At 40.3% G+C, this 26,773-nt stretch overlaps 2 protein-coding genes across 8 annotated transcripts in view; one reads left to right on the forward strand and one right to left on the reverse strand.

Moving 5' to 3' along the window:
- LOC129489162 (neuroblastoma breakpoint family member 6-like) overlaps positions 1-26,773 on the forward strand; it is a 200,418-nt gene that overhangs the window by 75,893 nt on the left and 97,752 nt on the right. The window contains 2 exon segments of the mRNA XM_063639063.1: positions 7,509-7,630; positions 11,837-11,968. The gene's annotated coding sequence lies outside the window, so the exon portion shown is untranslated.
- Positions 21,230-26,773, reverse strand: part of STAC (SH3 and cysteine rich domain) — a 179,904-nt gene continuing 174,360 nt past the window's right edge. For all 7 annotated transcript variants that reach the window (XM_063636707.1, XM_055283574.2, XM_055283591.2 and 4 more), the window contains one exon: positions 21,230-23,026. In XM_063636707.1, coding sequence (XP_063492777.1) covers positions 22,928-23,026 — 99 coding nt within the window. In that variant the 3' untranslated portion in view covers positions 21,230-22,927. The remainder of the gene's footprint in view (positions 23,027-26,773) is intronic.

A 26,773-nucleotide genomic window follows, 5' to 3' on the forward strand; every position in this document is an offset into this window, starting at 1 on the left:
GGGGAAGTTCTCCTGGATAATATCCTGAAGAATGTTTTCCAACTTGGTTCCATCACGTTCAGGATCCCTTCCTTACACCTTATACAAAAATTAACTCAAGATGGATTAAAAACTTAAATGTAAGACCTAAAACCATAAAAACCCTAGAAGAAAACCTAGGCAATACCATTCAGGGTATAGGTATGAGCAAAGACTTCAGGACTAAAATACCAAAAGCAATGGCAACAAAAGTCAAAATTAACAAATGGGATCTAGTTAAACTAAAGAGTTTCTGCACAGCAAAAGAAACTACCATCAGAGTGAACAGGCAACCTACAGAATGGAAGAAAATTTTTGCAATCTATCAATCTGACAAATGGCTAATATCTAGAATATACAAATAAGTTAAACAAATTTACAAGAACAAAACAACCTCATAGAAAAGTGGAAGAACAGACAGTTCTCAAAAGAAGACATTTATGCAGCCAACAGACACACGAAAAAATGCTCATGATCACCAGTCATCAGAGAAATGCAAATCAAAACCACAATGAGATACCATCTCATGCCAGTTAGAATGGCGATTATTAAAAAGTCAGGAAACAACATATGCTGGAGAGGATGTGGAGAAATAGGAATGCTTTTATACGTTGGTGGGAGTGTAAATCAGTTCAACCATTGTGGAAGACAGTGTGGCGATTCCTCAAGGATCTAGAATTAGAAATACCATTTGACCCAGTGATCCCATTACTGGGTATATGCCCAAAGGATTGTAAATCATGCTACTCTAAAGACACATGCACACTTATGTTTATTGCAACACTGTTCACAATATCAAAGACTTGGAAGTAACCCAAATGCCCATCAATGATAGACTGGATAAAGAAAATGTGGTCTTTACACCATGGAATACTATGCAGTCACAAAAAAGGATGAGTTCATGTCCTTTGCAGGCACATGGATGAAGCTGGAAACCATCATTCTCAGCAAACTAACACAAGAACAGAAAACCAAACACCGCATGTTCTCACTCATAAGTGGGTGTTGAACAATGAGAACACATGGACACAGGAAGGGGAACATCACACACTGGGGTCTGTGAGGGGCTGGGGGAGCTAGGAGAGGGATAGCACTATGAGAAATACCTAATGTAGATGATGCGTTGATGGGTGTAGCAAACCACCATGGCACATGTATACCTATGTAACAAACCTGCACGTTCTGCACATGTACCCCAGAACTTAAAGTATAATAATAATAATAAAGAAAATAAATAAAATAGTTGATTTTTTGAAAAGATCAATACAATTGATGAAATTCTGGAAAGACTGACAGAGAAAAGGAGGGAATACACAATGAGCCAATTCCTCTAAAAGCACAAGCTCCTACAACTCACTCAACTTGAAATAGGTAATGTGTTAATACTAGCTTAATAAAATGAATTGGAAAGTGTTCTCTCTGCTTCCATATTCTGAAAGAGATTATGTAGAATTGGCTATAAATCTTTGATGGTAGTTTGTGCTTTTTGAGGAATTGATTCATTTTATCTAATTTGTCAAACTTATGTGTATAGGGTTATTTGTAATGTTCTCTTATACTTTTGTGTATAGAGTTATGTATATAGAGTTATTTGTAATGTTATCATATCCTTTTGATGTCTGCCAGGTCTATAATGATATCCCTTGTTTTTTTCCTGATGTTAGAAATTTGTGTCTTCCTTCCTTCCAAGGATGGAAGTGCTTGTGTCTTCCATCCTTCCAAGGTATGGTTCAAATATTGAATCATCCTTACATCCTTTGTATAAGACTAGCTTCATAAAATAGCTCACAAATGCAAAGTAGGTATGGTGGCTGACGCCTGTAATTCCAGCACTTTGGGAGGCTGAGGCAGGAGGGTTGCTTGAGCCCAGCCTGGGCAACATAGCAAGACCTCGTCTCTACAAAAACAAACAAACAAACAAAATAAGCATAATGGTGCACGCCTCTAGTCCCAGCTACTTAGGAGGCTGAGAAGGGAGGATTGCTTGAGCCCAGGAGCTTGAAACTGCAGTGAGCTATGATCACTCCACTGTACTCTAGGTTGGGTGACAGAGTGAGACCCCATGTCTAAAATAAAGAAAATAAAATAACAAATGCAATTTTATGAAGCCAGTCTTATCCTGATACCTAAACTAGACAAAGGTAGTACAAAGAAAGACTGTAGACCAATATACCTTGTGAATATAGATGCAAAAATCTTTATAAAAATCTTTAGATAAATCAATAGGATTCAGCAATACGTAAAATAATTATACACTATGTCCAAGTAGTGTTATCCAAAGGATGTAAGGAGGGTTCAATATTTGAAATACATGAAAACCAATCAATATAATCCACCATATTAACATGCTAATATCAATTGATGCAGAAAAAGCACTTGAAAAAATTCAACATCCATTCATGACAAAAACTCTCAGAAAAGTAGAAATAGAGGGGAACTTGCTACATGATAAAGAGAAATTCAGAGAAAACACTAAACTTTATACTTAATGGTGAAAAACTGATGCTTTCTATCTAGGCAATGATATCTACTCTAAGTACTCTTATTCAACATAGAGCTGGAAGCTCTTGCCAGTAAAATATGGTAAGAAACAAAAACCAAATGCACATAGATCAGAAAGGAAAAAATAAAACTGTCCATATTTGTAAATGACATGATTTTCTACATAGAAAACCCTATGGATTCTAATACTAAACAAGTTCAGCAAGGTTACAGGATTAGAGACAAACATATAAAAACCATTTATATTTCTACATACTAGCAATTAACACAAAGACACTAAAATTAAAAAATATAATACTATTTAAAACCACTTCAAATAAAATATTTAGTGGAGATCTCACAAAACATGTAAAATTTTTGGATCAGATACAACATTGATTAAAGAAATCAAATAAGATCTAATAAATGGAAAGCCATACTGTGTTTATGGGTTGGAAGACTCAACATGGTAAAGGTGTCAATTCTCCCCAAATTGATATAAATGCTGAATGCTATTCTTATCAGAACACCAGAAAGATTTTTACAAATATATAGTATAGACAAGATTATTCTAAAATTTATATGAGATAAAGCTAGAGTATCCAAAACGATTTTGAAAAAGCAGAATAAAATGAGAGAACTTGGTCTACTCAATTGTAAGACTTACTATATAGTTATAGTAATCAAGGCAGTGCAGTATTGGTAGAAGTGTAGACACATAGATCAATTAACAAAATAAAGAACCCACAAAAATAATCTAAAATTATGCCCAAGTATTTTTTTCACAAAGGTATAAAAGGCACAAAATTCAATGGAAGAAAGAGAGCCTTTTCAATAAATGGTGCTGAAGCATTTAGACATCCATAAGTTAAAAAAAATGAACCTTAAAACGTAAATCTCACATCTTACACAAAAATTGACCGAAAAAGGAGCACGAACTTAAATGTAAAATGTTAAACTATAAAATTTTTAGAAAAACCCAAGAGAAAATCTTTGAGATCTGAGGCTGGACAAAGAGTTCTTGATTTGACATGAAAAACATGATCCAGAAAAGGAAAAGTTGACAAATTGGACATTACTACAATTTAAAATCTTTTGCTCTGAGAAAGACCCTGTTAAGAGGATAAAAAGACAAGCAAATCACAAAATATTTGCAAATCACAAATCCAACAAAGAACTAGTATCTAAAATATTTAAAGAACTCTCAAAACCAAACAATGAAAAAAACAATCCAATTAGAACATGGGCAAAGGACGTGAAGAGACATTTCATCAGAGTATACACAGATGGCAAACACATGAAAACATATTCAATGTCATTTGCTATTGGGGAAATGCCAATAAAGCTACAGTGAAATATCACACTGTGTATATAACATTTTACATTCTATGCATGTAATGAAATTTCACATGTACTCCAAAAATATGTACAAATACAATATATCAAAAAAGGTAAATATAAAAGAAAATCACTACACACGTATAAAAATGGGTAAAATAGAAAGTAGTGCTCACACCAAATACTGACAAGAATGCAGAGAAATCCCATCACTTATTAATTACTAGGGGGAACGTAACATGGTACCATCAGTGTGAAAAACAATTTATCAGTTTCTTAAAAAACTAAAAATACAACTACCATATGATTCAGTAATCACGCTCTTAGGCATCTATCCGAGAGATAAAACCTTATGGTTGCATGAAAGCCTTTACATGAGTGTTTATAGAGGTGTTATTCGCAATAATAAAAAACTGGAAACCAAACGTCTTTCAATGGATGGTGAAACAAACTGTGGTACATCCAGACCATAAAATACCACTGAGTAATAAAAGGGAACCAACTGTTGATCCATGTCACAACCTGGATGCATCTCCAAAGGATTATGCTGAGTGAAAGAACACCAAGTCTAAAAGGTTATATACTATATTATTTCATTTATACAACATTTCCTAGATGACACATTCTAGAAATGGATTAGTGATTGCTAGGAGTTAAGGTAGGGATTTGGGCTGAAGGGAATTGGATGTGGTTATAAAGGTGAACATGAGAGATGCTTGTTGTGATGGAAATGTTTTTTATTTTGACTCCATATCAATGTTCTGTTGTGACATTGTGCTGTGGTTTTGCAAGATGTTACCACTGGGGGAAACTGGGTAAAGAGTATGTGTGATTTCTTTCTACTATTTCTTACAACTGCATGTAAATCTATAATTTTCTCAAAATAAGTATAGTTTTAAAAACCCCTTATGAAAAAGCAATAATGTAATTTTCACTAGGTTAACCTAAAGTGAAAGGATACAGACCTAAATGTGATGTCTTAAAGACATCAAGGTTAATTTCTTGTTAATGTAAGGTAATGTTAATGTAATCCCAGGTAAGTGTTCGAGGGAAGCAGTGGGTTCTTCCCCATGTGATAATTCAGAGACAAGGGTGTGATTCCAACATCCACTAGAGTCTTGCTATCAATGATTGAGGCTCCAGTGTCATATCCATGGTCCCACTGGTAGAAGGAGAGAGTACAAGAGTGGATTGGCCCTCTGAGCGTGCAAAACCTTGACCTGAAAGTGGTTCATATTTCTGCGCACATTCTGTTGAAATTTGGCCACATCTAGCTCCAAGAAAAACTGGGGAATGTAGTCCCTGTCAAAAAAGCAGCTTCTGAGATACAACCATGAACAGGGAGAACAGATTTTAATGGACAGATTTCTGCTTGAAATCTAAAAAAATTCAAGGAATTTGAAAGAATAAAAAAGAAGAAAACAAATGCCCTGGCTTTCCTGTTCCATTCTCTCTACTCCCAGAGATCACCACTGTTAGGGTTTGCAGTATTTCTTTTCAGACTTTTCCTAGGCATCTACACATGTATTCATAGATAAAGAGCCCCCACAGGGAGACTCACCAAAATGAGTGCATGCTCTACGTAACATTGAACAACTTTCTCTTTTCACTTACCAATATTTCTATTGTTCTCTGTCACTGCCTTTCTGTCTCTACCCACACAGACACACACACACTTCATTTTAAAGAAATGCTTCTATTATATCCATGGTAAAGATGTATTGCACAGATTATTTATGTTACTATAGAACCATTCCCTTTTGCCCCATATATAGATTGTTTCTAATTTTACACTAGTATAAGTAGCACTTAGTTAAACTTTGGGTAAAAAGCTGTTTCTCAGTTTAGTATTTTTCCAATTATGAGATTCAGAAATAGGACTAATTCCTGGGCCCAAGACCACTGGGTAAAAGGCCTGCAAGTTTCATTTTTTAAACTCTTGTCTCTTTTTTTGGATGCCTTCGTGTGTTTGTCAGCTAAGTCTTCCTCTGCAAAATTTGAGTTCAAAAAGCCAAATTTTATTTCTGGATCTGGTTTGAGTTTTATTTTACTTTTGGGTGTTCAGGATTCTCATGTTAGTATGTATGTGGAAAAATAGGGGCAAGACACTGTTTCATTCTTGGAAAACTGCAATTTCTCATTCTCAGGAGATTCTCTAATAAAAGGCAGATCCCTGGGTCAGTCATCCTGGACTGTGATCTGCAAGGGGAGAAGTCAGTAGTGTTAAGGTTATTCATACACACAATTTATGCTTCTTAATTTAGAAAAGTTTCAAAAAACTTAACAATTCCTTCCTGGCTGGCCAATTCTTTTGAGTTTGCAGATCCTGACACTAGGTCTATCCCTTGGGCTTCTGGCTGTCCTCAGCCTCAGATCCTGGTTTCAGGAAGTGTAAGAATTTCTCTCTTGGTCCTATGTGTGCTGATTAGCTTTGCATTGGAACAGTTTTTACTGCTCAGTTGACTCAACGAGTAATTCTGCTCTGGTCCTTCTGGTTCCTCTTCTCTAGGAAATCCATATTTTTTTCCTCTCTTATCTCCCTGTTTTATGTCCTGGCCCTGTCTCTTCTCTCTGTATAAAAGTCACAAAAGCATTTTCCCCCCTGTGGGAGTTTATTTCTGCCTTATAAGCATTCACTGGGTTCTACCCTGCTCCTCAGTTAACCTTACTTTGGCTTGTTTCCTCAGCTTCCCTCCCTTGTCCTATTTATTTCCCATCTGGCCTGCGTCCTTCTGTGTGCTTTACACTTGATAAGTTTGATCATTTATTTTACTATTACAGAGTAGCAGGCGTAGAGCCCTGGCAGCCCCCAGTGGGAGATGGCAGAGAGATCTGGGTTAGCAAAGGAGACTGATGATGAATCACTGTCAGACAGACAGTGTGGTGTAAAGAAAAAGCATGCAATTTGGGGCTAGAATGGCATGGTCAAACATGTGTGTGCATGTGTGTATGTATGTGTGTGCATATATGCATGTATGTGTGCATATGTGTATGGCAGACAGTGGAAAGCAGAAAAGCTGGGAAATAAAACAGAAAAGAAACTTTAGCACAGCCAAGGGAAAGGAACAAGGAAACATATCGGGGCTTTAGGGAGGTCTAGAAGAAGAAGGATGGAAGAAAGTTTTCTGAGAATAATTTTTTAAAGTATTAAGGGCATTCTTTTCTTAAGAAAAAAAGAAAACTGGTGAGAACAAAAGCTAGACTTCATGGAATTAAGGAAGAAATCAGTACGGAGCTGAAACTCAGGCTCTGGAATCTGACTGCCTGGGTTTAAATCCCAGCATCACCACATACCAGCTAATTAATATAGGGTAATCTTCTTGTTTCTCAAGTTCTTCACCTGTGAAACAAGGATAATAATAGTACCTGCCTTCTAGGACTGTTGTGAGGATTAAATAAGTCAGTAGATGTGTATCACTTGGGGTTCCATCAGAAAAGCAAGGCTACTCCAAGTAATAAAGAAAACAAAATTTATTATAAGGATGTGATTTTGTAGAGATTGGGGGAGGAGCCTATGTCAGACTGTGTATCTCTTCATCTAGCATTGGGCCTAAAGTCGCATGAGGGTACCCAGGCCAGCAGCTAGATAGAAAGGTGGATGTGAGCAAAAGCAAAGACAAGCTGGACCCCATGAGGATGAACTGGAACTCAAGTCTGTCTCTTCCCACCAGCAAATTCGATGCCATGACTAACATGCAGGAGCAGCTGCGCCCCTCAAGAAGATGCTGTGTACATGTGTGAAGAAGCTGAAGGAGGAGATAAAGCAGGAATTGGAAGAATAGCCAGTGACAATGTGAGTGAACTGCCAAAGTGCCTTGTGCCTCCTGTTGACCTTCAGAGCATCAAAAACATGGCTGGGGCTTCATTTCTGCTTTTTAAATCTCTTGCAGTATTTATCTTGTGACCTTCACTGACACGGAATAATTCGGGGATGGGAATTCTGGGAAAAGTATTTTGAGCTTAGCTATGTTGTCATGGTGTAAAGGAGGGTGATGGTCCGCAAGGCCCACTGTGTTTGTGGTGGAGGTGGTTGCCATGAGGTGGAAATCTTTCTGCTTCTTCCTGTCACAGTTACTGGCAGTGTTTCAAGCTGGCAGGTTGGAGCTCTGTCCTCTCACAGCTGCTGATCAGAGCCCTCTAGTCCTCCCCATGCACAAAGGCCCTTCTTCTTAGGCCCTGCTGGAGCTATTTTTTCCTCCTGAGAAGAGGTTTACTGTAGCCATGGAAACTTGGTCCAAATCGGGAACTTTTTGTTTTCCATGAGAGCTATGACACTGCACACCTTTGGAGTTATCTACTTGTCCTAACCTCACTGACTCAGACTTTTTACCCAGTTCAGGCAGACCCTGCCTCAGCACCCCTCGACCCCAGTACTGTAATTCTCTCAGCTACATTAGAATGGTGGGCTGCCTTCTCCAAGAAACCAAAGCCATTCTCTCTGGGGATTCCTGCTGGCTTTCTGTGCACCCCCGTGAAACACTGGTCTTCATATATAAACTAAAAGTGTACACATAAGGAATGAAGAATCCATAACAAGTCCTTTGATTTATCTGCTCCATCCCTCAGTTTATTTGTATGGAAGATAAGGTTGTCAACCACCTTCCTCAAAAGGACATTCTGAGGCTTCACATTGAAGACTTGACATTTATTAACCAAGGTCATATGAAAGCCCCAATTTAATCTCTGGGAAAATGCTTTGAGTGTTTCAGACATAGGGACCATATAAGCATAAAGAATTTTGCCCATAGCTCTTGAAGGAGATGGCAGTCAGTCAACAGAGGCATGGGTCAATCCTTGGTTTACTCTGCTTTGCACTGTGCTCAGGCAAGTTAAGTGGAGAATTGGAGGTGATCAGCATGTACTATGCTGGTTTATTAACTATTAACTATTCACATACTGAACAAAAGATATTCTGAAAATATTTACCATATGAGACTAAGTCACTATTAAAAAACTACTTACATGTGCAGTAAGAATTTTTTTATTATTATTTATATTCAAAAAATTACTACAGTGCAACTGCCTCTTAATAGGATAATACCACTCTTAGGGGACAAAAATAGTAAAAAAACAAAACAAAACAAAAAAAAAAAGTGACCCTTCCATGTGCCACACACTACATTATACGCTTTCACATAAATAGCTCCTTTAATTTGCTCAACATCTTTTCAGGTGGATATTATTATCTCTGAGGATAAGAAAGGTTAAATAATTTGTCCAAGGCCACCAGCTAGTAAGGAACTAAATTAGGTTGTTTGTATTAAAAAAAAAAAACAAACTATGCTCTTCTCACTATCTTATCAAACGCTAATAGTTGCTTTCTAGCTTAACAGCTGTATTATTTGAGATTTACTATTTATGTTCTTTCTTGTGATGCAGTGGCAATATAAATAAAATAAACATAAAATAAGCTTGTAAATACTATAGCTATTATATTTTAGGCACACAATTACATTTGTAGTATATCTAAACTTATACAAGAGCAAATGATGTTGTTACTGTTCTCGTGCACTTAGGAAACAGATTAGACTCCTTCAAAGAATGATGGTGTAAGCGGGAAACAGCAGCTGAATTCAGGTGAAGGGAAGGCCAGATGCATTCAGTGCTGGGAAGCTCTAGGGAACTGAAGCAGGTGAATATTTCAGAGAAAGCGGAAGCATTATTAAAAAACTACTGACTAGTGCAGTAGAATCATGACATTTTGGGTCATTCTGTTTCTGCTGTTTGGTGTGGGGTATGATTTCTGTTTCTCCAAGAGTGAACAATCACTAAGAATCCCTCACTTGGGATTCTTGTCTGTGATATGTTGGAAAAGTGACTTTCCAAAAGAAATCTATTTGCCTTAATCTGAAACCATAAGCCCAGTAAAAATCATTTTGTGTTCGGCATGAAGGGAAGGCATAAATAAATAAGCACACGTTGTATTCACATGAGCAGACAGTCAGCTGAGTTGAAATAGTGAAACTTTCAGAAGTAGGTGTCAGAAACATGACACGAATACAGGGAAAGACAATCCCAGTTGTTTTGCCATGTCGCAGAGATTGATAGTTTATGAAGAAGTATACTGAGATGCTCGGCATGGAGATGTGTCCTCTAGGGCAGGAACCAGGGAAAGGGTCTGGACGGGAGAAACCCTTGGAGCTCCTCTAAGTCACTGTTTTAAATGGAGGCTTTCCTTGGTTAAACATGGTATTTGTATAATTTTAACTGTAATCTGAGTTCTTCTGCAGAGAGTAAGTCTTGTCAAAGGGGAGATTTCTAGTCCTGTTGAGCACTTTAGTGTGTTTTGTTGTGCAAAGGGAAGGAAGGAGCTGGAGAGAAACACATTGTTTAAAAGAGCGAGAGGAATTTGGAGCTCCTGGGAGCAAGGTGGGAGGAATCATAAGGGATCAGGAAAGAAGGGCAGGGAGATAGTGAAAAGCCAAGTGCCAGGACTTCTCCTGAGACTCTTTGTTGATATCATCAGGTCAAGTCTACTAAACTCAGCATATGATTTATGGGAGTGGATTTCTCGTAAACAATGGTGAGAAGACTGAGTTTTGCTTCCAGCTTGAGCTAGCGCAGCTCAGCAACAGCTTGCAGTTCCTCCTTCTGGGTGCTCACAAAAGTCCTACAGTTAATCTAAGATACAGATTTGCTCAATGCTCTTTACTTTTAAGATTACTTGTAGTTTGAGACTTAAAAATCATAACATGTAAATAATTCCTATCCTTTTCCCCCAATCCCTACCTGAGCTGAGCTGTCTCTAAGAGCACTAGAGATTGGAGAGGGTGGATGCACAAGGGGAACTTGTGGAGCAGCCTGTCAGCGAGTGCTCTTTAAGTTGCTTTTGTGGAGGTGGCGATGGATGTGCAACATCATACCCACACCTTGTGACTGGGGCTAAAGCTGGAGTTTCTTGCCAAGGAATAGAATATAATCAAATCTCTAGCCCAGGTCTTGGATTTGATCTCTATCTTAGTGGGCTTTGTTGACTGATTTAACCTCCTATAGACAAAAGTCATGGTCATCTAGTACCATGACCTGGATATGTAAGAGGTGAGAGAGTGTGCTGGTAACAGTGATTTTTCTGATGATGTCAATACTCCATGGCATTCTGAAATGATCACAGAGATAGTTTCCCTTGACTCCCATCTGCAAGGCAATCAAGCCTAGCATTCTGCCCTCAAAAAGTCTACTCACTGAAATCAATTTTTAAAATCATCACTAGTCAAACAGGCAGTGATAGATGCCACTTGAGCAGTTCAGGGCAGGGCTATGCAGTTTCAGAAGAGCTGAGTTTGGTCTGAGGCCTCTGGAGAAACCTCCACTGCAGAGGCTGGACTTGCTTCTGTATCCCTGGGGAAGCCCTTGGAGGGTTTTTAACAGGGTGGCAACAGGATCAAAGTGATACTTTAGGAGGATGATTCTGGCTTTGAGGTTGGCTCTGGGGAAGAACCACCACCAAAAAAGGCATTGCAATGGTGTAGGAGCTGTGAGCACACGGTGCCAGCAGGTCACTGCCAAACAGGCTGCCTGACCTTGCTGTGCTGCCGTGGGTCTCTTGTTGTTGCCCTATATGGCTACAGACTGCCACTCAGTCACGGCCTGCCTCATTGCTAGCCTGCTCCTCTCTTGTTCCTGAAAGTGTCTTCCCTTCTGTTTCAGCTCTCCCAATACCAACTCTGTCTTCATCCCAACACCAGTTAGAATCCTTACTGAATGTCACTTTCACCTATACTTCATGATGCCCCATAAACCTCTTCTTGGGTTCCTTCACCTACCTATATCACCCCAAGCATGTTATATTCTTATTTCCCACAATCTTCTCTTGCTTAGATACCTCTTTCTCTCATGCTTTATCCGTTAACTCATTGCTGGTAATGATTGATCTGTGTTGAGATATAAATATAGAATGTATTTGAGAAATAAATTGCAGGCTAAGGTGGAAATGCTCATATCTCATCATCTCCTTATCATCAGACCAGAGCTGAACTTCGACTCTGCTTTGCTTTCCCAGGTCACACAAAGCCAGCAGTCACTGCGACCAAAATTTACCCTTCCCTGCTGAGAAAAATAAAAACTGGAAGGAGAAAAACAGATTTTTAATATTCATCTCTGGAGGCTATGAAGTTTACAAGACATAAGAAAGGTATTATTTCCTCAAGGAGGTGGAATATTTCTGAGTATGGTAGTCTCTGGATGGTGGTGGAGGTGGGGACAGAAGGGTTAAAGAGAGATGTAAGAAAAGAGAGGCCTAGGCACTGAGACTGCTTCTTGTGTAAAAAACAGGTAGGGACTGGCTTTGAAATCAATCAACTGACTCAAAGAAGAAATAACTGCTTAAATCTTTATCAGAGTGCAGTATAAATTCCATCTGAGTGTGTGTATGTGCGTGTGTGTATGCATGTGTGCATGTATGTGTGTAGACACACATTCTGGAATTCCTTGTCTTCTGATTAGAACATGCACTGCAGTAGCATCCTCAGTGTAGGCTCCAAGGTGGCAGGGACAGTGTGCCCTTGGATATAGTCCTAGGGCCAAACTGAGGAACCTTTCCCCACTTCTCTCATCTGAGGCTACCTTAGCAAAGGAGATAATAACTTTCCCACACTGGTTACACATTACCACCATGCTATTGGATTTTTCCCATTCTCCTTAGCTGGCTTTTTCTGAGCTTCGGGAGCTCAGTATTCTTTAGGCATAACAATGGGGTTCAGTTAAATTTCTCCTGTTCTCTCTCCACCTTTCCAAGTGGCAGTGCAATGCTGTATGTTTCCTATTGGTGCTGTAAGAAATGACTACAAACTTAGTGGCTTAAACAATCCAAGTGTGTTATCTTAGAACTATGGAGATCAGAGGTCCTTAATGAGTCTCATTGGACTAGGGGTACAGAGGGCTCTCTTCAAAGGTTCAAGAAAGTTCGGCTGTCGTCCAGCTTGCAGGCTCCTCAGCAAAACCAAAGCCCTGGAGGTAATAGGAACTACCCTTTCTAGAAGTCAGGTTAGCATCAATCTGCTGTTACTTCAGCTGGTGCGTTGAGGGTCTCACACTTCAAACCAAGGGCTCTTCAAGTATTTCTTCCTTCAGTAGACACAAAGCTGAGTACAATCTGCTCAGTCTTGCTACATTTTTGGTGATTCTTCATTGTCTGGTGCTGCCCCATCCCCACCTGACAGCTTGCTGTATCTGCGAACCTCATCTGAGTCCTGCTACTGCCCTCTTGGCTGAGTCCTTGGACCCTCATTGTCCCATTCTTTTTCTTTTACTTTAGAGGCAAGGTCTCACTATGTTGTTTAGGCTGGAATGCAGTGGACCGATCATAACTCATTGCAGCCTCAAACTCCTGGGCTCAAGTGACCCTCTTGCCTCAGCCTCCCAAGTGGCTAGGACAACAGGTGCATGCCATCATGCCCGGCCTAACCTCCTTGTTCCACTCTTTTTCTGCAGAGTACACTATACTCCTCAGATGGCTGATTCTCCTGTGAGTGCAATAGATGTTTCTTGGTCCTGAAAGCTCATAGATTTATTCCCAGCACTGGATCAACATGATTTGCCCTGCACTGCTTCATTGCATTGAATTTTATGTTTTTAATATCACATCTGCAAAAGTTGTAAACTGATTTCTTAGTATTTAATGTTTTGGCTCTCCCCCCACCCCTCAGCTGCCTGTGATTGAAAGGGAGAAAAACAACTTTGGCAGCAGTAGGGGTGAGCAGTTTCATGTTTGGGATCTCTCTATACCACGAAGGCTCTTGTGAGATCCATCATGAATGACAGGAATTTGGCCCAGATCACAAGATGCGTGTGATTTAAAAAAAAAAAAAAACCTGGTTCCCTTGGTTGTGAAGAAGCCTATATATTTGTTTCCATTTTGGTGATGTTTTAACCCTTATTATTCTATAAATAATTTTCTTCTGGGGTCCTAAACATCAGGACAGATGTGGGAAGGATGGGGCCTTACCTGGATGGATTATTCTTCTTAGGACATTTCTCTAGAGATGAGAAATGAACCTAAACCCTCTTTGGAATGATACGTTGCGTAAGTCAGCAGCCTCTTTCTCCTATGGCCCCCATCATGCCTCTACCTAACCCCATCTCCTCTTCCTCACCAGCTTCTCTATCCCTCACCCAATCTTCTGCTAATACTGCTAATATTGCTCAAATACTCAACACTCCAACATGAAGGGCCCACACAATTGGAAACACTTGTGTTAAACAGTAAAAACCCACAAAAAAACCCTTAGCTCACAAAATCTAACTCTGCCCAATCTCCATAAAATACCCTCCTTCATCATCCATAAGTTCTAGTGAAATTAAAGTGCTTCAAGTGTTAGGAAATTATATGAGAAAGAGCTGAAAGAAGATTGCCTTACCATACTTCCAATATAAAATTGCCTTTTTGGAAAGTGAGAACATTTTTAGCATGAGAGCTTTGAGCTTTGTAGGTCCTATTCCTAATGAAACCAGTAAATCCCAGCATGCTCTTATGGTTCACTGTACTTTCTCTATTGTAGCACTAATCACACATTTTTAGTGTTACTTGTTTAATTACCATCTTTCCCAGTAAACTACAAGTACCTGTTGATTTTACCACAAAAAGAACAACCATTGTGTCTTAGTTCATTTTGTGCTGCTATAACAGAATATCACAGACTGGATGATTTATAATAAACAGAAATTTATTGACTCACAATCCTGGAGGCTGGGAAGTCCAATATTAAGGTGTTAGCATCTGGTGAAGACCTTCTTGCTGCATCATCCCATGATGAAAGGCAGAAGGGCAAAGAGAGGGCAAAAGAGAGAATGAATCCACTCCCAAGATAAAGACATTAACCCATTCATGAAGGCAGTACCCCCATGACCCAAACACTTTCTGTTAGGTCCCACCTCCCAACACTACTGCATTAGGGATCAAGTTTCCAACATTTGAACTTTGGAAGACACATTCAAACCATAATACATTGTCACAGCCAAAGAAAAGTCCGTGTCTTGAAACCAGCAGCTTGTGATTCACCATGTCCAGATTTAGATACTCTTAGGTATGAATATATTTCATCAGTTCATTATGTCATTTTCACCCTTACCAGTCTTGTAGGTGGCATGCATTGGAGCTGTGATATGAACCCCATCCAAAGACTCAATCTTTGAGAACTTGGAAATAAGGGCATACTTGCCTTTTGAAAGTTAAAATTTCAGAAAGTTAAGCACAGACTAGATAAAATTGGAGAGATTAAAACTCTCTTTGAGAAGAGGCACTCCCTGGTTAGGGCAAGACTTACCTGACAGTAAGAAATGTGCTTCTGAGAAGGGGACATATTTCTATGCTATGAAAGAATAGACAAAGTGAGATCACTAATGCAAAAGTGTGCATTGGCCATTTTAAGCACTTGATGAAGAGAGGAACTCTTATCCAATTATCCAATATGATGGGTACCATTGTCAAGATCATTCTTACCATGCATGTGGCTCTTTCAGGTTATGTCAGTTGGATGCTACCAAACACATCTCTAACCTCCATAGTCATTGAGTGCCCTTCCAGGTAGAGGAGAGATTTAATGCAGTTGCCCTCAGGGAGACCAAGTAGTATAGATATGCCAGTAAAGTTTGTCCCTCAACATAGTGACTGTATTATTTTCAATGTTAGCTCACAAATTATTATTTTTGGGCCTATGTGACTTTTTGAGGTTGGTAAATGTAAGTCCTACTCTGAGAAGTGAAGTTCTCCTCCATGCACCAACACGTCACGTTCATGAGTCTGCAAGGCTGAGGGTGTGTCTCATGGATCCTTGGAAATTCATAAAGTGTAATGCAGACTCTTCTGGCACCACCTCTACATCATTTTATGCTTTTTGCTATAATCGTCTATAAATCCATTAACTTGAAACTATTATTATCATCAGGGAAATAATTACAATAAACTATATAGTAAGGCATGGCACCAATAATAATTATTGCCTGCGTGTTATTCTGCAACTCCAACATTTAATTTTGCAACCAAATGCTCTCAATAGCCAGCCACTGAGGAGCACTAGGGATGCTGTTACAGGTGCAAAACCTCATTCCAACTTTTATCAGTTGTGTGACCTTGGGCAAGGGATCTAATATTTATGAGTCTCAGTTTCTCCATCTGAAAAATGGAGACACTAAGACTCAGCTATCAGGATTATTGTCAGGAATAAATGAATTCTTACCATGCAGCAAGTATTTATATCAGGATAAGATTGATTATTCCAAACCTACTTTATGCACTCTTTAGCTATGTGCTTCTAGGAATACCACTCAAGATATATTTTGGTACTTCATTTCTTATATGCCTAACATGAAGGAAAGAAAAGGACCCCAATACCTTAAAATTAGGAACTTGTAAGTTTCTTTGAGTTTATCAGAAAAACCCTTAAGAGCTTTTCAACAGTGATGGTGGGTTTCATTGTAATTTATCTTTCCGTCAAGAGTCCGTGACCCAAACACTCTGCATTTGAAATTGAAGTTTTCTAAGAATATCTTTGGAACACCTTCATTTAAAGGTGGTTCCTTTACAGTTTGCTCCAGGGAGCTAAAGAGAATGTTTATTTAGGAAATGACCTGAGTGATTCATCCTATATGTATTATAGAAAGGGAGACTGCGGCAGAAAGAACTGGCTGCTATTTCCTCCCTGCAAGGCTGGCTCTAAGGAGGTGACTGGAGGGCCTTGTAGGATATCTTTTATTGCAACCCTACTGTTGCTTGTCCTTGTCTTTGACGGAGCACATGAGCAAAAATAAATAAGAATATAGATATTTAGGCTGGGCGCGGTGGCTCACACCTGTAATCCCAGCACTTTGGGAGGCTGAGGTGGGTGGATCACCTGAGATTAGGAGTTCAAGACCAGCCTGACCAACATGGTGAAACCCCATCTCTACTAAAAAATGTTAGCCGGGCGTGGTGGTGGGTGCCTGTAATGCCAATTACTCGGGAAGCTGAGGCAGGAGAATTGCTTGAACCCGGGAGGTGGAGGTTGCAGTGAGTCGAGATCACACCATTGCGCTCCAGCCTGGGTGACAGAGTGAAACTCTATATCAAAAGAAAAAAAAAAAAGAATATGGATACTTAAAGGATTTGTTTAATAGATACATGTTGAACTCTGTATACTAAAGACATGACTTTTCCCCCAGCATCCGTTGAACATTTATAAAGATGAATAATATATTAGAGCACAAAACAACATGCCAATGAATTCCTCAAAGCAGAAATCACATGTACCATATCTTCTGACTATAGTGCACAATGGTTTAATTAACGCACACCAAAAATCAAATAAAAAATAAAAACTGCAATTAAAGATAATTTATTTTATTTTTTTATTTTTATTTATTTATTTATTTTTTGAGACGGAGTCTCCCTCTGTCCCCCAGGCTGGAGTGCAGTGGCACGATCTCGGCTCACTGCAAGCTCCGCCTCCCGGGTTCACGCCATTCTCCTGCCTCAGCCTCTCCGAGTAGCTGGGACTACAGGCGCCCGCCACCACGCCCGGCTAATTTTTTGTATTTTTAGTAGAGACGGGGTTTCACCGTGGTCTCGATCTCCTGACCTCATGATCCACCCGCCTCAGCCTCCCAAAGTGCTGGGATTACAAGCGTGAGCCACCGCGCCTGGCCTAAAGATAATTTATAAGTGAATGAAAATAGAAACAGCTATCTAATGTGGTTGAAGCTGAACTCAGAGGAAAATTTATAACCTTGGATGGTTTTTATTACCTAAAGAAGGAGTAAAAGTAAATAAACTAAGCACATAATTTTCAAAAAGCTGATAAAAACAAAGATAGACAAAGAAAAATTTTGCCATGTATAGAAAAAGGTGGATTCAGGCAATAACCTGAAAACCTGAGTAAATAATGCCAGTGGAGGAATTCGAAAGATGATCCATGATCTTGGAAATAGGTCTTGTACTTTTCCTGGGTGTGTTTCCAGGACTTTGGTGTGTCCTGACTTCCATGAAGGCACGGAGGATGTTCAATAATTGTGTAAGCTTGACAATGAGCTGACAAAAAAACCCTGCCATCTTTTCATTTGCAAAAGGGGACTGTTAAAATAAATGGCTATTATCTTGTTAAAATTTCAAGGTATGGATAAATTTATATTATCCACAGGAAGATTAAAGACTATTTAAAACTTCTCATTGAAATCTAAGAAAAAACATGCTCTAAGGGTCAAAACACCAGGTGTTGTATGAAACACACAACAGAGTGGCAACTTAGCAAAATCTAGGAGATAGTTAGAGGATGTCATTAAACTAGTTTTAATTTTCTGTCCGAGTTATTTTTAAGAGTTTCTGTTTTGTAATCTGTGGAGCACACCTGCTCACTCAGTTACCTAGGGATGCTATTTTGGGCAAGGATGAATTTTCTTTTATTCCCAGATTTATACAGCCTACTCCCTGCTGGTGTTCGCTACAGCTATCAGTGTGATACAGCTAATCTTTCTCTGGAGTTTTTCACTCTTGGAGTATACAGGTTCCTACTTTAGCTTATATCTCCTACCAATTCGGATCCCAGAGTAGATTGTCTTCATTCTTATCATTATGATTGTGTGCTTTTGCCCTTTGTGAGTATTTCAGTGAGATTCAGGAAGAGAGGGGACAGTAGAAGCATAGGTGCTATTGGGTGATCTGAGAATTCTTTTTTTTTTCTTTTTTATTATTATACTTTAGGTTTTAGGGTACATGTGTACAATGTGCAGGTTTGTTACATATATATCCATGTGCCATGTTGTTTTGCTGCACCCATTAACTCGTCATTTAGATTAGGTATATCTCCTAATGCTGTCCCTCCCTCCTCCCCCCACCCCACAACCGTCCCCGGAGTGTGATGTTCCCCTTCCTGTGTCCATGAGTTCTCATTGTTCAGTTCCCACCTATGAGTGAGAACATGCGGTGTTTGGTTTTTTGTCCTTGCTATGCAGCCATAAAAAATGATGAGTTCATGTCCTTTGTAGGGACATGGATGAAACTGGAAAACATCATTCTCAGTAAACTATCGCAAGGATATGAGAATTCTTTACTGCAGAATTTCCCAAACTGTGTTCCTTGGAATGTTGTTTTAGGAGAGGCTAATAGGTGATCCACAGTTTTAAATCTTCTTTTTGGAGATTTACTATGAGAATTAGCAAATTAAAGGCTCTGAGAAGTCCTGAGTAAAGAAGTCAGGTTCACTTTATTTAAATCTCAGCTTTTTTTCTTCCACACACCACTTTTTCACAGCTGCATCTCTGACTGGATCTGGCTCTAGGCTGAGGCTGGCCAGTAGATTTCCTTCTTGGCTCTCTCCTCCTTGGAGTAGCCAATTTCCTGGACAACTGGCTCTTTTGTCTTTTAACAGTACTTGGCACCAAGGTGTTGTGATCTCACTGGTTTTATTTTTCTCTGTTTAATAGCAAAGAACACTAACTCTAATAGATCCTACCATATTCTACTCCACTACCTGCTCTAAATATGCAGCCCAAATGCTGGACCCTTCCTCTTAATGGGAGTGAATGAGTGTGTGTGTATGGGTGGTCATGGCGGTGGTGGTGTGTGTTGTGTAGTTAGGAAGGAAAAGTGGTCTGTGAAATCACCCATCTGTGAAATCTAGCCATCTGGACATCTAACTGCCTGTGAAATCTAGCCATCTGGATATCTACACATGGGCTCTCTTTGCCACCCTGCTGCCCACGTGAAAGGTGCTGTAGATGTCTGCTAGTGATGGGAGGTAAAGGGAGTTGTATTCTCCACCTTCTGGAGCCCTGAGGAAGGTTCACTCAGTTCTTCATTTCAAATTTACTATAATAGAAGTAAAGTCTTACGGCACTGGTGATGAAGTATAGGGCATATCTTCCCTGGTGCAGCTAGGTATGTACTATCCCTTGGCTGTAGGCAGGGGCAAGAGGTAAGGGGGTACAAGTCTGTTTTCGTACACTACAAATCATATCCCTCAGGTTCCCTTTTTACTCTTCATATGGACACTTCCCCTCCTTCCCTGTCTCCTCACCAGAGTATCTCCTGAGGTCTTCATCTCTTCTCCCCTCAAAAATTATGGTCCTTCTTTTAGCTATTTTCTGAGTCTTGCAAACCTTTAAGACTTTGGTAGGCCATAGCTATCCTTGTGCTTTTAATTTCTGCAGACAGGCAGGAGAAAAAAATCTGTGGCTCCTAAAATCTCTGTGTTTGTGTAAGCATTCATGGAAATCTATACTATGAGGAATATCTTGCTTTTTCCCTTAGGTCTGGATGACTCCAGATCTTTAGGGAATACTAGATATCTTGTATTTGGAGGGATAATTGCCTGCTAACACTTGATATTTGCAATGCTTTTGGGCCTCATTGTGCAGAAAGAGCATTTTTCTCTTCTAACATCAACTCAAATTACAAAACACCTGCTTCTGTTATCTGTTTCTGTATAACAAATCACTCCAAAACATAGTGACTTAAAAAAATCCCCACATAGTTATCTTGCTCAGAAATCTGTAACTTGGGCAGGGCTTAGCAGGGATGACTCATCTCTGCTCTGTGATGTCTGCCACCTCAGATGATGAAATATGTAGTCTTTCCACAGGGTCTTTCCTAAATGGTGGCCTCAGGGTAGTTGAAATTCTTATGGTATCTCAAGGTTCCAACAGTGAGTATTCCAAGAGATCAAGGCTAAAGCTGCTTTTAAAACTTAACCTCAGATGCAATCTGAGATGGGGTCATTACTATGTTTTGAATATGGTTTGTCCCCTCTGAAACTCATGTTGAAATTTGATTGCCATTGTGGCTATATTGGGAGGTGGACTCAATTTGGGTCATGGGGAGAATCCATCATGAATAGATAATGCTATCCCACGGGTGTGACTGAGTTCTTGCTCTCTTGGGACTGGGTTTGTTACTTCAAGAGTGAGTTGTTAAAAATCAAGGCTGCTCCTCATGTTTGGTCTCTCTCTATTTTTTTGCACATGACTGCTTTCTATTCTGCTTCTCTGCCATGCTATGATACTGTTCATGGCCATCGCCAGAAGCCAAGTAAATGCCAGCGCTATGCTTCTTGGACTTCCTAGCCTCTAGAATTGTCAGCTAAATAAATCTCTTTTCTTTATAAATTAACCAGTCTCAGATATTCTGTTATAGAAACAGAAAATAGACTAAGACAGCCTTGTAGTACTACTTCTGCTGTATTCTACTGGCCACATAAGACCAGCCCTGATTCAGTGTGGGAAGGGACTACACAAAGGAAAGAATATGAGGAGGTAGGGATCTTTGGGAGACTACCTTGGAGGCTAGATACCACATCTTCCTTCTATTCAACTGTAAAAGGCAAACTGATATTTAAGATTCATCTTAATTAAACATGCATATGATGTGACATCACTGTACCAAAAAGTCAATGGATATCATGACAGAAAGAAGAGATCAGGACACATGTTTCTGATGCTCCTTTCCAGCCACTGTATTGTTTTTATTTAATGGAATACTGAATTAGAGGCAAAGAGCATTTGTACTAGGCATCCAATTTTACAGAAAGGCAGTCATATGATCTACCCTGGCTCTCAAAGAATCCATCTTGACATTGTACACCTGGTTTTGCATGTGGATTCAGAGAGGGAGGAAATTCTGGATGCTGGCTTTAAGATAAGAGTAAGGCATCCAAACTTCTGTGAAACCAGCAGCCATCCCCTCTCAGTTCCCAACTTCACAAAGAGTGGGAACAAAAGAAATAAATGGAGACGAATGATGCTTTGGTTTGGGAAATAATGCTTACATGCATAGGATGCATCCACTTAAGTCTTTTAAAAACCATTGTTCTAATGATTTTATTGCTCTGTAACAAAATAAATCAAACTGACATTGATTCCAAGGTGATCGTGAATTGAAGTTTAACCATATTAATGACTAATAGGATGAAAGTTTGAATGCTAGGAGGCTTGAGTAGGAAGGCATCACAGTATATTGCATTCTTGTAAACATTAGTACAAGTACAGAATAATAGAGATTCCCCTAGATGATGCTAATTGGGCCCCTAGTTCCTCTACTTTCAGAAGGATGAAGCATTAGGATTCTTTTCCATTTTACATCTGCTGGGATTTCATATACTGCCCTAAAGAAGAATGGATTCCAATTTGGCTACATTTCTTCTAAGATGCTATTGTTGGTTCCCCTCCATGTTCCTAGTTCCCCGCAACGTAGGCTCAACCTTCAAAGTGGAGTCCTATAGGACAGCATGAGGGGAAAATGCTGCCTCCAATAGAGAGGATGTAAAATGAAAATGGAGACTTTTTGTTATAGTCTCTTCCCCAGGTCCATCGCCTTCAAGCAGGGACTTCATAACTGAAAGGGCTGTATAATCTTCAATAAGTAAGAACTCTCTGCTCCACCTTTCCCCACTTCTCCTCCCCACTGTATCTATGTCTCGTGTCCTGCTCTGTCACCCAGGCCAGTACCTAGAACAGCAGGAAGGATGGCCTGTCATCAGTCTTTAGGCAGGTCAGGTCTTTGGAGGTGATGCTATGTCAACATAGCCCTCACATCTAATGCACATCACCAGAGAAAGAAAGAACAAGCTGGACACTCTGGACAGCACAATCACAAAGAGAGGGAGCCTGGGGAGCACTGGAATGCTGGGGGCTGGGAAGCAGGCCTTTCTGATGCTTTGCACAGAGATTGCTTGGGGCCTGAAATGTGATGACGCTGACCGATTGGTACTGGTGACATAGGTCTGGAACCAGGATAATACTTGGCTACATGGATCTGAACCTTGCACTGGGCTACCCTGCAAACTGGAGCACACTCCAGTGTGTTAAGTTACACCACACAGACAGGAAAGGAGTGGGATCCTGGGGGACAGCTGTAGTTTATAGTCCTACTGCTGCTGCCAAGCATGGCATCTGGCTCTGCCTGCTGACTCTCTCAGCCTCTTCCCCACCTGTGGCAGCCTGGATATGCTGTGCAGTGGGCCCTCTGTTTTGTGGCTGTTACTCCACAGTCTCAGATACTTGATTCTTGTCTCACTGTTTCCTGGGGGGCTGGGTCAGTGCGGCAGCTCCTTTGGGTTGACGCAGTGTGAGATGAGGCAGAGGCATCGCAGCAGAGCTTGCCTACTGCAAACAGAGGAGGAGCCAGCAATCAGATGTTTTCTAGTACATCAAGGGGGATGAGGCCTTTCTTTTTTCCACTGAGGACTCTGATGAAGCCATCTTGTTCTTCTTCAGTACTCACGCAGATCTGAATGCCAAGGAAGAAAGAAAAAATACTTTACTCTCAGCAAGAAAGAAGTTAGAACCTGCAGCTTGAATCCCTGCTGACTGAGGTTGCAGGAGCAACAAACTGGAAAAGGGAGAGCAGTTTCAGGGTGGGAAACCAGCACAGTGAGAAAAAGATTTGATAAAAAATTAGGCAAAAACCTAGGTTTGGAATGAGGCCCAGGCATTGAATGTTTTCTGAAATTTAGCTTTATGAATGAAGATCAACAAAATGAGGATTAATAGTACTGTGACCCTCTGAAGAGTCACTGTGAGGACAGAATGAGATAATAATGTTTGTCATGGAGCCTAGCATGTGGCATGCAATGAATTCTCAAGACATTATTTTAAAGGACCAAAATAATAGCTATCATTCAGCAGACTCCTGTAATGTGCTCAGAATTTTATATGCGCCTCATATAACATCAGGAAGTCAAAGGAAACTATTTCACTCCTGGCCTCAAGCAAATAGATGCTAACATTTCCCATATTCCAAAGTAAGGCCACCTATGCTAGACTTTAAAAAGGAGTTGATAAACATTCATTTGTATACTCTTGTGACTCACCACTTATCGGCCACTGAAGGGCATAGAAGGGTGGATGTGGCCAGATGAAAATGTGAAGAGGTTGATGAACAGAACTATTGTGGTGTTGTGAGTTTCTCCTGCCTCACCTGCTTCCATGGATGACAGGCCTTGTCTTAGGTTGGATTCCCCAGAAACAGAACCTGACACAGGGATCCTTGTGCAAGTGACTTATTGAGTGGGTGCTCTCAGGAGGTGGGAAATGAGGGATGCAGGATGGGGCAGGGGAAGGAGCCCAGCAATGAGAGGTTTTCAGCTGGAAAGCAGTCTAGCTTGGTTCCCCTGGGAGCTCTGGAGCATGAACTGCATCAGAGAATTGTCTCACTTTGAAGCTAGGGCTTCCGAATTTTGAACCCCATGTCAGTCAGTCATTGGCCATTGGCTGGCCTGTAGTGTGAAGGGCATAACCTTCCAGGAGAGAGGGTCCTGCTCTCTCATAAGGCCTTCCCTGAGAAGGGCAGCTGTGAGTTGTTCGTGGCCAACATAGCAATTGGGAGATGAGTGCACCCACCTGGTGAAAGGAAAGGAAAGGAGATGAGTGCACCCACCTGGTGAAAGGAAAGGAGCAAGGCTCCAACAGAAGCCACCACAGTGGGCTCTTCCATCATGTAGAAGAAAGGGCTTGAATAGGACACTCAAAGAGCTTGATTTGTGACTCCTGGAGCTTGGGACATACAATGGACTGGTATGTGACTCATGCTTCAGAAATCTACTGTGTGAGAAACTGGACTAGATAGAGAAGTGAAGAGAAGATAATTTGTAAGAGTAGAGGATGTGTTGACTGTTTCATGAAGACCAGATGTGGGTCACTTGTGAGAGAAGGAGCTGATGGGTCATGTTAGGTCCCTTGACATGACTTCAAAAGGGATGGTCTACTTGATTTTCAAAAGCTGAGACCTGCAGCTTTTTTCATATGTTTGTTAACAAACCTGCACGTTCTGCAAGTGCATCCCAGAACTTAGAGTATAAAATAAATAAATAAATACATGCCCAACATAGTACCAGATGCCCTAGGTGATACAAAGGGAGCACAAAACATAGTTTTTGCCCTCAGAATAATAGGGTCTAATCAGAATGAAAAATTGTACCTCCACAAAATAAATAAACAAACAAACAAATAAATGCAGACACCTGGCCAGGTGTGGTGGCTCATGCCTGTAATCCCAGCACTTTGGGAGGCCGAGATGGGTGGATCACTTGAGATCAGGAGTTCATGACCAGCCGGACCAATGTCATGAAACCCCATCTCTACTAAAAATACAAAAATTAGCTGGGTGTGGTGGTGCACGCCTGTAATCCCAGCTACTCAGGAGGCCGAGGCAGGAGAATGGCTTGAACCTTGGAGGCAGAGGTTGCAGTGAGCTGAGATCACATCACTGCACTCCAGCCTGGGTGGCAAAGCTGAGACCTGCCATTGCCCATGCCAGTAATACTGAAGCGGGAAGGCTCCAGTGATGAGCAGGGAGTAAGTCCTGGAAGAACACACAAAAATGCCTTGAGAGGAGGATTTACCTTTACAATTTGCCAAAGAGTGTGTTTTCTCACCTGCTTCTATGTGTCAAAATTCAACAACCCTTAATATGAGTCCTACCAGTCAGCATCAATAAAAATATAAACACCCGCCCTTTGAGTAGGCTGGTTCTAGGTGAAACATGAACCATGAAAACATGTTGAATTTAAATATTTAAGTTAAAAAATCAAACTTGAAAACAATTTATTGACATATACACACAAGAATGCTGTATTGTGGTGATGTGGAAGAGTGAGAATACTGGGCAAGGAGTCAGAACATTGAAATTCTGGCCAGAGCTAAGAGCCTTACACCATTACTCCATGCCTTGGAACAAACAAAAACTGGACTGACCTAAAAATGTCTTTTGGGTCATTTTCAGAGCATTTCCTCATCTCTGTGAAGACCAAATTTCAGTTCTTGGGGCAAAAACACCACTGAGGTTCAAATGTGTGCCTGTATATAAGATAGATCTTTGCTTTTTTCTCCTCTCTTTCAAAGTTTTTATGTAGAAGAGAAACATTGCTTGATAGAGGATGTGGAAGAGTTGTTCGGAAGTGTTTCTGAAATAGGAAGCCAAGAAGCACAATGGTTCATGCTTTGTTGAATGCACCGGCTTATTTTCAACCTTCCGGTTTGGCATCTCCAAAGTGCTTTGATTTTGGGAGACCTTTTTAAGTTTGAGAAGTTTTGAAGATGGTGAGTACAAATGGCTGAACACAGGCTTCAGCCGCTTTGACTCTATCCAGAAATAAGGGATCCAGAGTTTAAAATTCTGATGGTAAAATACATAACCTCTCAGCCTTGAGAATCTACCATTTTAGGAAACAATGGCAGAGCCTGAAACATTTCCATTCATTTAGAGGCAGAATGGAAGTATCTTCCCAGAAGATTAGTTATGGGTGGAAAAGAGTGGAAAGTGAGGACAGAGGAACTCTTTTGGTTTGGAGGGCCATAAATAGAGGGTGACCAATTTGTCTCCGTTTGCTCAGGACTTTCTCAATATTAGCACTGAAAGTCTCAAGTCCTTCAAAACTCTTCAATTCCAAACTGTAATTGAACAGTTAACCTCCCTAGCAGAAATGTTTTACTCGTCAGGTCCAGTTAGAGATATTTTCATTGCCTAAGGATCCTCAATTTCCTGCTTTCCTTATTTATTCACTCATTCAACAACTCTTTATTGAGTACCTACTACGTGTTAGATACCATTATAAATGGTGGGGAACTAGTGCAATACAAGACAGACAGATCCCTGACACAGCTTTCTGGGTACAGCTGTCCCAGCTGACATTTATTGAGAAATCAACAATGTGGTAAGTGCAAGGGCTGTGGCTGTTTTGATGGCTGATTGTCCTGTGGACAACATTTAGTAATCTGACTGACAACATAAAACATAATATTTTTTTGCATGACTTAATGAATAAAGAAAAGCGTACTAATGGAAATACTTATGGAAAACTGATGTAGCCAATGGGGTAAGAAACACCTTCTTGAAGAAGTGACATTTAAAGAAAGAGCAAAAGGTGTAGGAAGGAGGAAAATAAGACTAGAATCAGAACAAATTCCAGCATCAAGAGATTGGGACACTTTGAAGTAATGGAAAAAATTCAGTGTACCAGAACAGAGAAATGGAGGT

This window comes from Symphalangus syndactylus, chromosome 1, assembly GCF_028878055.3.
Source record: "Symphalangus syndactylus isolate Jambi chromosome 1, NHGRI_mSymSyn1-v2.1_pri, whole genome shotgun sequence".
Taxonomy (NCBI): domain Eukaryota; kingdom Metazoa; phylum Chordata; class Mammalia; order Primates; family Hylobatidae; genus Symphalangus; species Symphalangus syndactylus.